Source organism: Mesoplodon mirus (assembly GCF_964341445.2).
Source record: "Mesoplodon mirus genome assembly, chromosome: 19".
Taxonomy (NCBI): domain Eukaryota; kingdom Metazoa; phylum Chordata; class Mammalia; order Artiodactyla; family Ziphiidae; genus Mesoplodon; species Mesoplodon mirus.
This window is the reverse complement of record NC_138995.1, coordinates 59,052,425-59,067,255: the sequence shown is the minus strand read 5'-3', so window position 1 is coordinate 59,067,255 and position 14,831 is coordinate 59,052,425. Positions and strand designations below refer to the sequence as shown.

Sequence of the window (14,831 nt, the reverse complement as noted above, 5' to 3'; positions counted from 1 at the left end):
AGGTCAATGCGGACACTAATTTTTTCACTAAAAACATTTGATCTCTACTTAGATTTCACAACATTTACAGTAGAAGAGGTAGATTCCCATAATTCAGTTGTTCCAAACATGTTTAAAGGGTTCCCAGTAACTGAACTGAGCTCCATTTTTTAAAATCTAAGTTTAAATCTATTACAAATTCCCTCCTAGGCGTTGGGGACATACTGGTGAACAAGATACATGGGGTTCCTTGCCTCAAGGGGTTTATTGGATGACATAGGAGAAAGAAAAAAAAAGATTATAAATTGTAATTAAAGCTAAGGCAGAAACTAACAGGATAATTAGTGTTAATGGCAAACCATGACTCCTCAGCTGAAAATGGCTTTTACATCTCTAAAGGGTTGAAAAAAGTCAAAAGAAGAATATTTTGTGACACGTGAAAATTATATGCAATTCGAATTTCAGTGTCTATAAATAAAGTTTTATTGGAACACAGCTGCATCTATTCATTTCCATATTGTCGGTGGCTGCTTTCCTGTTACAGTAGCAAGAGAACTATGGACCACAAAGCCGAAAATATTTACAACCTGGCTCCTTACAGAAAGTGTTTGCTGATCCCTAAACTAGAGAATAAAGAGGCAGGCATGCTTTACAGGGAGGGGGTAATCTGGGAGGACTTCTCAGAGGAGGTGATATTGAAGCAGAGAAGAGACAGGAGGCATTTACGAAAGTCTGAATATGGTTGAACCGATCAAGCCAATGTTAAATATCCCGAATGTGAATTTAACTACTCTAGGTACTCTCAATACCTCATATAAGTGGAATCATACAGTATTTATCTTTTGTGACTGGCTTTATTCCACTTAGCATAATGACCTCAAGGTTCACCCATGTTGTCGCATATGTCAGAATTTCCTTCCTTTTTAAGACTGAATAATATCCCATTGCATGTATATACCACATTTTGTTTACCGATTTGTTAACTGATAGGTTGCTTCCACATTTCAGTTTTTGTGAATAACGCTGCTAAGAACATGGGTGTGCAAAGATCTCTTCCAGTCCCTGCTTTCAGTTCTTTTGGATGTATATCCAGAAGTGGAATTGCTTCATCATATAGTAATTCTACTTTTAATTATTTGAGGAATGTCCACATTGTTTTCCATAGCAGCGGTACCATTTTACATTTCCACCAACAGTGCACAAGGTTTCCAATTTCTCCACATCTTTGCCAACACATTATTTTCTGTTTTTTAGGTAGTAGCCATCTTCATGGGTGTGAGGTGGTAGCTCATTGTAGTTTTGACTTGCATTCCCCTAATGCTCAGTGATGTTGAACATCTTTTCACATACTTATTAGCCATTCTTATATCTTCTTTGGAGAAATATCTATTCAAATCCTTTGCCCATTTTTAATCGAAATTAACAATCTCTATATAATATATACATAGAGAGAAAGAGATAGAGTGGATGCAAGTGTTACTAAGGCATATTCAAGTGTTTATTGTACTGTTCCTGAAGCTTTTCTCTAGGTTTGAAGATTTTTCCAAAAAACCCCCAAAAAATCCAGGGAAAAAACAGGGTGCGTTTTCCTCTTCTGTGGATTCATTGAATTCAATAAATATTTACTGAGCACCTAGGACATGTCAGGCATTGGACAAGGGCAGGGAACACAAACCCGGACCTCCGGGCACTAGCATACAGGGAACTCATGATATATCACATGGTTTATTTACTTCCCAGAACTTAATGCAGTTTGTCATGATCTTATTTACTAATCTGTTTACTAGGTTTTACATTTCTCTCCAGTGCACATCCTTCCACTCCTGCTAGAAGGAACCCCATGAGCAGGAACTGTGTCCATCTTATTCAGTCTATCTCCAGCGCTCCGCTGGGTGCTCCATTGACAGCTCTTGAACTGTAAACTCCACGTGAGCAGAGACTGTGTCTGTTTGCCTCAGTGCTCCATCAGGCGCCTAGAACAGGGCCCGGTACACAGTAGGTGTTCAATAAATATTTGTTGAATTAAAAAATGTAAGTTCTGAAAAGAGCAGGGATCTCCTGTTTTTCTCAGCTCTAACCCTAGCTCCTGGAGCAGACCTGGCACATAGTAGGTGCTCAATACACATAAGTTTAAAGAATGAATGTAACATCCAAGAAGGCAGGGCAGACCTGGTTTTAGAGATTCTCTCCTTAGCTCCCAGCTCCACGCCTGGCACAAAGTAGGTGCTCAGCAAACACGCGCCTGCGCACTCACGCACTCACGGAGCGTTTCTCCCCGAGCCTCCCTGACTCCGCCCCTGGCTGGGGGGCGGGGCCGACCGGGTTCTCTGTGAGGTCACAAAGGCCTTGCCATGCCTTTGACCTTGGCCCTTCTGCTGCTCTTGGACCTGAGCGCCCGACTAGGCTGGGGCTGCCTGCAGTGTGACCACTCGGTGCGGGAGGCCCTGAGCCAGCTGCGCGTCGCCCTCATCCCCGACCGCTTCCGTCAAGAGCAGCTGCAGGCCCGCGCTCAGGCCCTGCTGCTGGGCATGGAGGGGCCTTTCTTCCGGGACTACGCGCTGAATGCCTTTGTGGGGAGAGTGGGTGAGTGCTGGGGAGGGGAGGGTGCCTAGCACGGTGGAGAAAGGGACCAGTGGGGCAGCCCGAGGCTGGGCCGGGAGACCGACCCTTTGGTGACCACGCCCCCAAGAGGGGGAGGGCGGGGCCAATCTCGGAGGGAGCTGGAGGGGATCACTTGGCTCTCGCTGGGACCCACTGGAATTTCCTCCCCTCTCGCCCCCAGGGATAGAGCACCTGGACCTTGTGGCATCCTTTAATCAAGAATCAAACAAACAACTTAATGGTTAATTCTCTTAGAGGTAGGAGCTAAGAGGGAAAGCCTTTTTCCAGCCCCCTTTCCCTTCCTCCCTTTCCACCGGTTCACCACGCCTTCTCTTGATGTAAAAATAAAAGCAAATACGCTGTACAGCCTTTACTGTGTGTCAGAGTTCTAGAAAAGTCTAGGACAGGTCATCAAGGTGGGCGGTATTGTGATCTGCCCTTTACAGAGGGGGAGGCTGAGGCTCAGAGAAGTTAGGCGACATGTCCAAAGTCACACAGCTAGGAATAACAGAGCTGAGGATTTGAACCTGGGACATCCACCTTAGACCATCATATTCCTAACCATCGCCCCATGAGGTGTCTCCTGGTTTTGTATTCAGCGGCTCCTGGGACGCCACTCTCAGGGTTGGTCCTTGGAAATCATTGTGATCATTAAGACAGTTCCTGACGGGAGGGCAGTAGAGGGCCCTGTGGACTGGGGTGGGAGGACGGATCTAAGCCCCAGGAACCTCACCCCACTTTGAGGGATGGAGCAGGGAGAAGGGCACCACGGAAGAGCCCACCATTTTTTTTAAAAGATATGAAACGTTTGTGTGTGTGTGGTTTGTATAAAGCGAGCCCTGAAAGAGGAATGGGGGTGGGGAGGTGGGTAGATTACCAGAATACTGATGTTGGTTGTCCTAGGATAGGGGAACAGAAGGTGATGTATGCTTTTCTTGCCTATGCTTGTCAAATTGCTGTGGATTTCAATTTCCTTTTCCTTTTCCCTCCCTCCCCTTTTTAATAACGAATATGCAGTAGTCATAGAATCAGGAAATAATCATTTTAATTACATTAAAAAATTAAATTTTATCTCAATTTTTAGAATTGCCCTACCATTTAGTGAATATGAAACTTTAAAAAACAATGCATACTAAGGAGTGCAGGGCTTTTGCGGGGGCAGGGAGAGGTAATGAATATTCTAAAATTGTGGCGATGGTTACATAACTCTGGGAATAATCTAAAAGCCGTTAAATTGTGTACTTTAAATGGGTGAATTGTATAGTATGTGAGTTATGTCTCAGTAAAGCTGTCCAAAAAAAAAATCCAAATGTATATAGTCTCCTTTGACCAGGCCCCTTCCTGGGAACTTTAAACACTGGAAGTTCTGTTCTCAGCTGGCAGACAGAGAGGGAGTTTGGGTTCTCATTCCAGACCTTTGAGGGAGGTGTAGAAATTACAGTGGAGGTCCTGAGGGTAGACTGCCCTGGAATCAAAGCCTGGCTAACCTTCAGCAAGCTATTTAACATCTTTGTGCCTCGGTTTCCTCATCTGTAAAATGGGAATAATAGCACTCACCCCATAGTCACTGAGAACCATAAAGAGGTTTGTGAAGGTGCATTCAGCACACAGTAAGTGCTCAATAAATGTTAGTTATTAAGATGATTATGCTGCATCTTGCGTCTCTGTCTAGAGCAGGAATTGGCAAAACATAGCCTGGGTGCCAAATCTGCAAATAAAGTTTTATTGGAACACAGCCACACCCATTCATGTATGTACTGTCTATGTTGCTTTTGCTCTCCAAGGCAGAGCTGAGTAGGGACAATGACCATATGGCCCTCAAAGCGGAAAATATTGACTGTCTGGACCTTCACAGAAAAAGCTTAGAGCAGGAGGTCTCAACTCAGGCTGCAGGTTGGAATCCCCTGGGGAACTTTTAAGACAGACAATCCAGGAGCCCAGGCAGCAGCCCATGCCAATTAAATCAGAATATCAGGGGGCGGGGCCTGAACATCGGTAATTTTTAAACTCTCACCTTTTAAAAAAAGTGATTTTTATATTTTGAAAACATTCAAATGGATAGAAAAGTGGCGACGGTAGTACAATAAACACCTACACACCATTCTCACCGTTTCACTATATGGTAACCTGTTGCCACACTTGCTGTGTGTGTGTGCGTGTGCGTGTGTGTGTGTGTACCATTTGAGACTTCGTGACACTTCAACCCTAAAGTCTTCAGCAGGCAATCAGGCAGTCTCCTAAAAACAAGGAAAGACATTCTCTTACACAGTGAGTGTACCTAGGAATTTAATCAATTCCGTACTATCCTCTAATATTCAAACCTCATTAAAATGTCCCCAACTGTCTCAATCATGCCCCTCATGGCTAGTTTTCTTTCAGTCCTGGATCTGTTCTGGGATCACGCATTGCATTCAGTTGTCTTTTATGCCGATGACATTTTTGAAGAGTCCAGGCCAATGATTTTACCAACTATTATTATATTACTGGGGTTGGTTACATAGGCAAGGAGCACCCAAGTGGCTTTTCTCAGTTATTCTGTCTCCAGCCCCACCAGAGGTCAAGCTGCTACCGTGTTGGCCCAAGGCCACCACCATGAATCACATTGTTAGCACAGACTGTGTGGTGTGATCCAAGGCTTCCAAGTAAAGAAAGACACACTTAACAGGCAGGATATTCCAAGGACTTAGAGGTTACCTCCCAGGAGCCAGGCAAGAACCAAGCCTTTTTTTTTTTTTTTTTTGAATGTGCAGGATTTGGAAAACTCAGACCTGCTGAGTTAACCCTTTACTGTACAGTATAACATGTCAAATGGCGACAAATACTATGGAGAAAAATAATAGAGCAGGAACCAGGGGATGGGGAGTACTGGGAATAGGGGCAGGGCTTGCAGGTTAAAATAGGACAGCCAAGAAGGATATCACTGAAAGGTCAGCACATGAGAAAAGATGTGGAGGAGAGGGGGAAGCAGCTATGAAAGGGTAGAAGTCTAGGCTAGAGGGCTGTAGGCAGAAAGGACAGCGACTGCAGTGCCTGAGATGGGACTATGATTGGCATATTCACAGAACCTCGAAGAGGCCAGGGAGACTGGAGTGGAGAGAGAGGGAGAGATGTAGAAGCTGAGGTCCTAGAGGTAAGGGGGAGGGGATGGATATAGGTTGGTACCCATCAAGTGGAAGGGACTTATAATGGTAAGGACTTTTGGCTTCTGCTCTGGGTCACATGGGAGGGTTCTGAGCAGAAGTGTGATGCTAGTGAGATGCCTGAGGTTTTATTGGGATCCCTCTGGCTGTGGAGAACCGATTTAGCAGGGCAACAGGGAAGGCTGGGGGACCAATGAGTAGGTTGTAACAATGGTCCAGGCAAGAGGTGATGATAGGCTGGCACCAGGGAGTGGAGGGGGTAAGAAATGTTAGATTCCTGGATCTCTCTTGACTATTCACAGACAGGATTTATTCACATGCATGTTGACAAGTTGCATGTGAAATGTAAGGAAAAAAGAAAGCACCAAGGATTTTGGCTTGAGGAACTAGAAACATGGTGCCTCCATCTATGAAGATGGAGAAGACTTCACTTTCGTAGGAAGTGAGTTTGGAGGAGGATATCAAGGTTCATTCTTGGACTCACTGAGTTTCAGATGCTTATTAGACATCCAAGTGGAGATCCTGAATAGATAGTTGGATATATGCATCTGGACTTCAGTGAGTGGTCTAGGTTAGTGATGCCAATGCAGGAGGCATCAGTGTGTATAGAACAGTGCTGTCCAGTGGAAATATGTGGGGCACAAGTAGTCACATATGTAATTTAAAATTTTCTGGCAGTCACATTTATAAAAAGGTAAACAGAAGCAGATGAAATTAATTTTAATAGATTTTATTTAACCTAATACCTAAAATATTACCATTTTAACAAGAGGTCAAAATAAAAATTATTGAGACATTGTACAGTTATTTTTTCATACCATGTCTTTGAAATCCAGCATACATTTTATACTAACAGCTGATCTCAGTTCAGACTAGCCCATTTCCAGTGTTCAACTGCCATGTGTGGCTAGTGGCTGCCATATTGGACAGTGCCCTTTTAGATAATATACAAAGCCATGAGGCTGGGTGAAATCATGGAGTGAATGTAGACAGAATAGAAGAAAAGAGGAGAACAGATCAGGGAAAAGGAGAGGAGAGGTGATCAGTGTACCTTTCTACCACTTACCAGATGAGGAAACTGAGGCCAAAGGCTGGTGGTTTAGCCTGGGTCCCTGCAGTGGATCAGAAGGTAGATGTAGGACCTCCCCGCCATAGATTCGCCTAGTGGACCCCGAGGAATAGCCAGTCTTGCTTAGAAAAGGACTTTCCTCATCACTTCTCTTTTTTTATTTTTTGGCTGCACCACAACCAGGGATTGAACCCACGCCCTCTGCAATGAAAGCATGGAGTCCTAACCACTGGACCACCAGGGAATTGCCCCTCATCCCTTCTCTTTGAAGCTGCTGGTGGGGTGGGCTTGTTGGGTGCCTCCCACCCCAGGAGGATCCCTTTTTCTCCTCAGATGGGCCTCTGCTGGATGAACTGGTGACTCTTAGGGAGAGGGTGATCAAGGAACTCAAGAAAGTTTTAAGATCATATGAATTAAAAGGTGTGTCATCTCTCTCCACCAAGCGCCCTTCTCCCCTTCCCCATTATCACTTGATCCCCTTCTCCCACCCTTTCTTCCAAACTCCTCTCTCACCTCCCCTATGACTCAGCCTTCTCTGCCTCTCCCCAGAATTCCCTTCTCTCCTTTCCCAGACTCTTTCCTCCCTCTCCCAGTCCCTTCCCATTAAATTCTCAAATTGTTGGCCCAACTTAACTCACCTCCACTCTTTTCTCTTGCAGCCTGCAATCCCAAAATTTGCCATGAGTCCTGGGTTTATTGTCTGTTCTTCCCTTTGCTACCCTCCTACCCCTTTTTACCTTGTCTCCCCCAAATCAAGCCCTGTTGTCACACCTACTCCATCTGGTGGTTCCCCCACCCCAAAGCTATGGCACCGAGGGATATCTGATTTTTGAGGGCTTATGAAAGTGATTTCAACCTGCAAAAAAAGATTTTGGGGGGATGTTAGTCAGGCTAGGATAGGCTATGTTGCAGTGACAAATAACCCCCCGCATCTCAGTTGTTTAACAACAAAAGGTTTATTTCTCTCTTGCCAAAATTCCACTGGGAGTTGAACAGATCTTCCAGTGGTGACTCCAGGATCCAGGCTGCACCTGTGTGGTGGCTGCTAAGCTAACTTCAGAAGGGAAAGTGAATAGGCAATCCTACAGGGCCTTTTGTAGCTGGCCTGGGGGTGACATACATCGTTCTGTCCACCTTCTATTGGCCAGACTTGGTCACATGGGTACAACCAACTACAAAGGAGCCTGGGAAATGTAGTCTTCCTGTGTGGCAGGAAGCCTGGGAGACAGATGAGTGAGCCGGCAGCCAGTCTATGCCACAAGGGGCAGCAAAATGGGAATAGAGAAGTGCGAACATTCTGTTGGTAGACATTAAATTTAAAATTAATTTAATGTAATCACATGTCTACCAACGAAATGTTGGGTCAACTGCACAACTGGATTCCACTTTTCAGTGATTGTATACAAAATATTTTTAACATGAATCATCAGTGCATTTTGCTCAGCTAGCTCTGCTGCACGTGGGACCTCCAAATTCAAGAGGGCCAAGGGACTCCCTCTCCTCTTTCCCCTTCTGCCTTCCTCCCCCTTGCCAGTCCTCTGATATATGCCTTCATCCCACTTCTCCCTTTCCTCTTGTCCAGGCTTGCTAAAAGAAGTCTTGGATTGTTTACACTGCCAGAGGATCAGTCCCAAATGCATCAAAGAAAAGTACTGTTTCAGTAAGCTCCTGGCGTGGGGGAAGGCATGGGACAGGTGCACGAGAGGTGAAGACAGCCATATCCCAGTGGATATGACTTTTGAGGTCTCCCCCATGCAGCCTTAAACCCTGCCCTTTCCATTTGATTACACAGTGGCCCAGAAGTTGCTTCCACATTCTGAAATTCACTTTCCCCCTACTAACTGGAAGACCCCTCTGTAACTTTACAATGCTTCTAAGGCCAGAATGGCAGGTGCTAGAAAAACATTTTATGTTAAGCCAGTGCCATGCCAGGGGAGTCTGGAAGGATGTACTGAATTCGCTCATTCATTCAGAGGTTTTAAAAAACATACATCTTTATTGCACAGAGAATAATACAGTGAACCCCTATATATCCATCAAGATTGAATAGTCATGCTGACCCTTTTCACATACTGTTCCCTCTCTCTGTCACACTGTTCCTCTTACTCCCTTACTTCAGTAAAGTCTTCAAGTCCCCCTCCTCAGAGAGAACTCCCTGATCATACTTTCTAAAGTATCACTTTCTTTTTCTTTTTTCTTTTATACATTTATTTATTTATTTTTGACTGCGTTGAGTCTTTGTTACAGTGTGCGGGCTTTCTCTAGTTACGGCGAGAGGGGACTACTCTTCATTGTGGTGCGCGGGCTTCTCATTGCAGTGGCTTCCCTTTTCTGGGAAGGGAAGGGATGTTAGTTGTTGTTGTTGCGGAATATGGGCTCTAGGCGCGCGGGCTTCAGTAGTTGTGGCACAGGGGCTTCAGTAGTTGTGGCTCGCGGGCTCTAGAGCACAGGCTCCATAGTTGTGGCACATGGGCTTAGTTGCTCTGCAGCATGTGGGATCTTCCCGGACCACGGCTCGTACCCGCGTCCCCTGCATCAGCAGGCGGACTCTCAACCACTGCGCCACCAGGGAAGCCCCAGCCCACATTTTAATAGCGTGAAGGGTTAGCCTAGGTTTTCTCAACCTTGGCACTATTGACATTGTGGCTGGATAATTCTTTGTTCTGAGGCTCTCCTACGTGTTATAGGAATTTTAGCAGCCCCCCTAGCCTCTACCCGCTCAGTGCCAGTTAGTGCCCTCCAACCAAAGTTATGACAATCATTTCCAGCCTCCAGACATTTCCAAATGTCCCCTGGGAGGTAAAGTTGTCCCCAGCTGAGAACCACTGTTAGATGATAATTACATGAACAAATAAATGGACTAATTCCAGATAGCGATAGTGCTCTAATGAAAACAAAACAGAACAATTTGATAAAAAAGTGCCTGGGGGAGGGGCGGTGCTACTCTAGAGAGTGCGGGTGGGGGGACCTCTCTGAAGAAGTGATGTTTGAGATCTAGAGGAAGTGAAGGCGTGAGGAACAGTGTGAACGACAAAGGGAACAGCAGGTGTGAAGATCCAACATGGTTGAGTAATAAGAGGGAAGCTAGTGTGGCCAGAGGCGATTGAATGAAGAGGAGGGTAGTAGGGTGGCCACATGGTGACCAGATCGTGCAGGGCCTGGTGGACCATGGTGAGGACTTGGGCTTTGATTCTAAATGAAACGAGAGCCACTGGAAGGCTTTGAGCGGAAGAGGGACGTGAGCAGACTTGGGTGTTATCGACGCCCTCTGGTGGCCAGATGGGGAACTGTAGGAGAAGCAGGGAGCCCCTTCCCTTGAAAGGAGTGGTGATGAGAGCTGGACCAGGTCTGTAACCCAGGAGGTGGATCAGATGCTGGTTTTGAAGGTCCAGCCAAGAGGCCTGGCTGACAGAATGAAAGAGTTAGGGGAGGGAGCAAATCGAAGTTGCAGAATGGGACTCCCCAGGCCACCTTCAGGGTCACCAGCTAAGATGCAACCTGTGATTGTCAGCATTTTGCACCCCCCTCTCATGTTTGTGGGTAGTTACCAAGTCCTCCCCTCCATCCCCGCCGCCCCTGCTCCAATCCCCATCCAATGAGATGCATTTGGCGCTGGGCCCTTTGCTGTCACTGTGCTGTGCTATGTAGACTGCTCCTTCAGGGCAGGAAGGTTTGCCAGCGGAATTCTCAGCAGTATCCCAAGCACCTAGAACGGTGCCTGGGACACAGAATTTGAGGAACCGATGAAGGAAAAGCCAGACCCAGGAGAGGGCAGGGGCCGAGTAGAGAGAAGGGAGAGAGAGGCCCGACCCCGGCCGGGCTGCCGAGTGAGCAGGTGGGTGTGGGTACAAGCCCGGGAAAGGGTGCTGACTTGGAAGTCGGGCTGTCTCCCACCCTCACTGTCCTCTAACCCAGTCGACAGGCAGCCCCGCATGGACCTGCAGTACCAGAAGGATAGCGGATCCCCGTGGAATTGGGTCCTGTTTGGCAGCACCATTTCCGTGTGTCTGGCTGTCTTGGCCTTCGGTGTCATCGTGGCTTCGTGAGTCATCCCTGCCCCCTCCTGAGGTCCCCAAATGCCCCCCTGGGCCCCTCAAAAATAGCATTGCCGTGGGTCCATCACTGTGTCGTCTGGGAGTCTCCTCCCCAGTCACTTTATGCCTCTCCCTCTCTCTCTGTTTCCCTCTGTCTCTCTTTCTTTCTCCTTTTTTCTTGGTCTCTCCTTCCCTCTTGCCATCTCTTCTCTCTCTCTCTCTCTCTCTCTCTCTCTCTCTCTCATGTCTCTCTGTCCATCTCTCGCTCTCATCTCCTTTTCCCCCCACCCCCTGGGCCACGTTATGTCTTTCCTGGGTCCTCATCACTTTGGCCTTCATGGGTCTCTTCCTCCACTGAGAGAACACTAACAATTATATTTCATGTATCAAGACAGATATAATCCAATCTGGACTCGTTATTATATATCCATCATCCTCATCATTGTTATATTAATTTGTTTTCTCCTGATTTTCAAAGTGTTTATTTATTTACTTATTTTAATTGAAGTATAGTTGATTTACAATGTTGTGTTAGTTTCAGGTGTACAGTACAGTGATTCAGATACACACACACACACACACACATATATATATATACTTTTTCAGATTTTTTTCACTTATATGTTATTACAAAATATTGAGTATAGTCAAAGTATTTAAAATGAAAACATCTCCAGGGCCCCAAGCACTGAGCCCATGATGCTCCCACGAGGGGAGAAGTCACCCCCACCCTCCTTTCTCCACCTTGAGTGCTCCCCCTGCCCCTGTCTGCTTGCCTCTGGTCCAGCCCCCTCTCAGCCCCTCTCCTCTTCTCTCTGCCTCCCCTATCTGCCCCTCACCCTCCTTTCCCAAATGCCTTGGTTTCTTCATATTCAACTGGGGATAATCCCAGTACCTCCCACTTAAGGGTGGTGGTGAGCCGTAAATCAGCCCTTAGCCTAAGGAATCTCCCCTTCTCTCTCCCTCCCTGAAACTCTCTTGCCCCCTCAGCCTCTCCCACTGGACTTTCTCCTCCTTTCCTCTGTCCCAGTCCCAATTCTGCCATCTCCCTCTTCCCCTTTCCTGCCCGCCATGTTGAATCTGTGTCTCTCAGTCTCTGAATGTCTCTCCCCATCTCTGGGTCTCTGTTTCTGACTCCCATCCCTCCCACTCCGCAGACTCTGTCCCTATCTGTCAACCCCTCTCTGCTTCTTTAAATCTCTCCCTCTGTGACTCCCCTCTTTCCCCTCCCACCTTCCCACCGTTCCCTCTCCATCTTCTGGTCTTCATTTCTGTCTCTGTCTGTCTTCCCCTCTCCTATCTCTGGATTTCCCTTCCCCATCTTGATTTCTGTTTCTCTCTCCCTCAGCCTCTGTCTCCCGTCTTGATCTCTCTAGAGCAGAACTCTCTCCCCACTGTCTCCCAGTGTATTAGTTTCCTCTTGCTGGGCAGAGGCAACAGAACTGGGCAGCTCAAGGCAACAGAAATGTATTCTCTCCAGAGAGAATAAATTTAACTAGGAAATTTTCCTAGTTAATAATTTTAACTCTCCAGAGTTCTGGAGGCCAGAAGTCCAACATCCACACACTGGCAGGGTGAGTTCCTTTTGGAGGTTCTGAGAGAGAGTCCATTCCATACCTGTCTCCTACCTTCTGGTGGCGGCTGGCATCCTTGGTATCCCTTGGCTCGTGGCTTCCTTCCAGTCTCTGCCTCTGTCTTCACTGACTTTGTCCTCAGTATCTGTGTCCCAAACCTCCCTCCCCTTTCTCTTGTAAGGACACCAGTCTTTGAATGTAAGGGCCAGCCTAAATCCAGAATAATCTCATTTTTACCTTAACATAATTATGTCTGCAAAGACCCTATTTGCAAGTAACGTCACATTCACAGACACTGGGGATTAGGACTTGGATATATCTTTGGAGTGGGGGGACACAGTTCAACCCAGTACACCTGCTTCTCTCTTTTCCTCATTTCTCTGTCTTTCTCATCTCTTTGAGTCTCTCTCCCCGTGTCTGTGTCTCTCAGAGTCTCCTGTCTTTTTCCATTCTTTCTGTTTCCACATTTCATACCCTCAGTCCCAGTCCCAACTTTTCTCTCCTCCCTCCTTATGTTCTGATTGGCTGAGAACCCTGGAGATCTGCCCAGAGACCCATGATGTCACTGGCTGAGTCAAATAAAGCCAATGATTGGAGGGAAGGTTTTGGGTCGTCAGTTGACCTGGAGGGGTCTGAAGTTCTTTTTCTAATCTGCAGGCTTTTTCTCTCTGACCAGGGCTATTACATATCGGTGAAACCGAAAACTCCTGCTTCAGTAGGGCTCTGGTTTTGAGGTTTGTAAGGGGAAAGGAAAAGAAGTTTAATAAAGTCTGTGACAAATTCCTCAATGTCTGCATCAGTTTCTGGGGGACCCTGCCCCAATTGGTGTCCCACTCTGGACACCTGACTGGGTGGTGCTCAAGGGTTGGGACCACGTCTTACTCATCTGTAGATTCCAAATACCCTAATTAAAAAGTAGAAGTCGCTGACGAGCCAGGAGGTGGGAGGCGGGGGCCGCGTGGCGGCTGCTGCTGCAGTGGGGCAGGTGGTGGTGACTGGCAGCGACAGAGGTGGCAGTGAGCGATCTAACCCAGAGACTGACTTCACTGTAGAAACACCCACAGTTCTATCAATGACTGGGGAAATATAGTGGCAACAGGCAAAGGAAAAACATCTCTGACATACTAAGGACAATGAGTATGCTAAAACAAAGTGGGCTTAAGGCCCCTACCAACATCCTTAAGCCTGGAAGCACAGCCTTGAAGACACCTTCTCCTGGTAATGCTTTATGTTTCTCCTTAACAGCAAGTTTTTAACCCTATGTGAAGACTTATATTTGAAAACTTTAAAAAGACAATCTTATAAAACTTTATACTCTTGAAAATACTTGAAAAAGTTTCAATTAAAAGACATAGAGGGGCTTCCCTGGTGGCGCGGTGGTTGAGAGTCCGCCTGCCGATGCAGGGGACACGGGTTCATGCCCTGGTCTGGGAAGATCCCACATGCCATGGGGCGGCTGGGCCCGTGAGCCACGGCCACTGAGCCTGCACGTCCGGAGCCTGTGCTCTGCAACGGGAGAGGCCACAACAGTGAGAGGCCTGCGTACTGCAAAAAAAAAAAAAAAAAAAAAAAAAAAAGCATAGAATTTTAGAAGGGCGGAGTGAAGATGGCATACTAGGAGGACACGGAATTCGTGTCTCCTCACAACTAGGACATCTACCAGGCACTGGTTGGGGACCACAGACACCTAAGGGGATGGGAGGAACCTCCAGCGACTGGTTGTTTCATTTATAGTTTTATTTTTCCTAATATATTTTTTATCTTTCTAATTTTATTTTGTTTTTTATTCTTTGATATTGTATTGCTCCTTTTTTCTTTCTTTCTTTTTTCTTTTCTTTTTTTGTTTTAACTGTGCCACGAAGCTTACAGGATTGCAAGTTCTTGGTTCCCAGGCTGGAGGTTGGGCCAAGCTCCTGTGGTGGGAGCTCTGAGTCCAAACCACTGGACTAACAGAGAATCTCAAACCCCAGGGAATATTAATCAGAGTGAGGCCTCCCAGAGGTCCTCATCTCAGCACCAAGACCCGGCTCTATCCAACTGCCTGCAAACTCCAGTGCTGGACGTCTCAGGCCAAACAACCATTAAGACAGGAATACAGCATCATCCATCAAAAAAAAAAAAAAAAGTGAAATGACAAAAAAATATGTTACAGACAAAGGAGCAAGGTAAAAACCTACAAGACCAAATAAATGAAGATGAAATAGGCAACCTACCTGAAAAGGAATTCAGAGTAATGATAGTAAAGATGATCCAAAGTCTCAGAAACAGAATGGAGAAAATACAAGAAATATTCAACAAGGATCTAGAAGAACTAAAGAGCAAACAAACAATGATGAACAGCATGATTACTGAAATTAAAAATACTCTAGAAGGAATGAATAGCAGAATAACTGAGGCAGAAGAACGGATAAGTGAGCTGGAAGATAAAATGGTG

The 14,831-nt window shown here is 46.3% G+C and overlaps 1 protein-coding gene across 1 annotated transcript; it reads left to right on the top strand.

Moving 5' to 3' along the window:
- Positions 1 to 2,330: 2,330 nt before the first annotated feature.
- On the top strand, positions 2,331 to 13,165 carry IZUMO2 (IZUMO family member 2; the record flags this gene model as incomplete). Its single annotated transcript, XM_082606913.1, is given in 7 exon segments — positions 2,331 to 2,562; positions 2,762 to 2,793; positions 2,795 to 2,837; positions 7,123 to 7,209; positions 8,372 to 8,449; positions 10,705 to 10,831; positions 13,074 to 13,165. Coding segments are annotated over 7 exon segments (618 nt in total). The 3' UTR covers positions 13,093 to 13,165.
- Between the last annotated feature and the right edge of the window lie 1,666 nt (positions 13,166 to 14,831).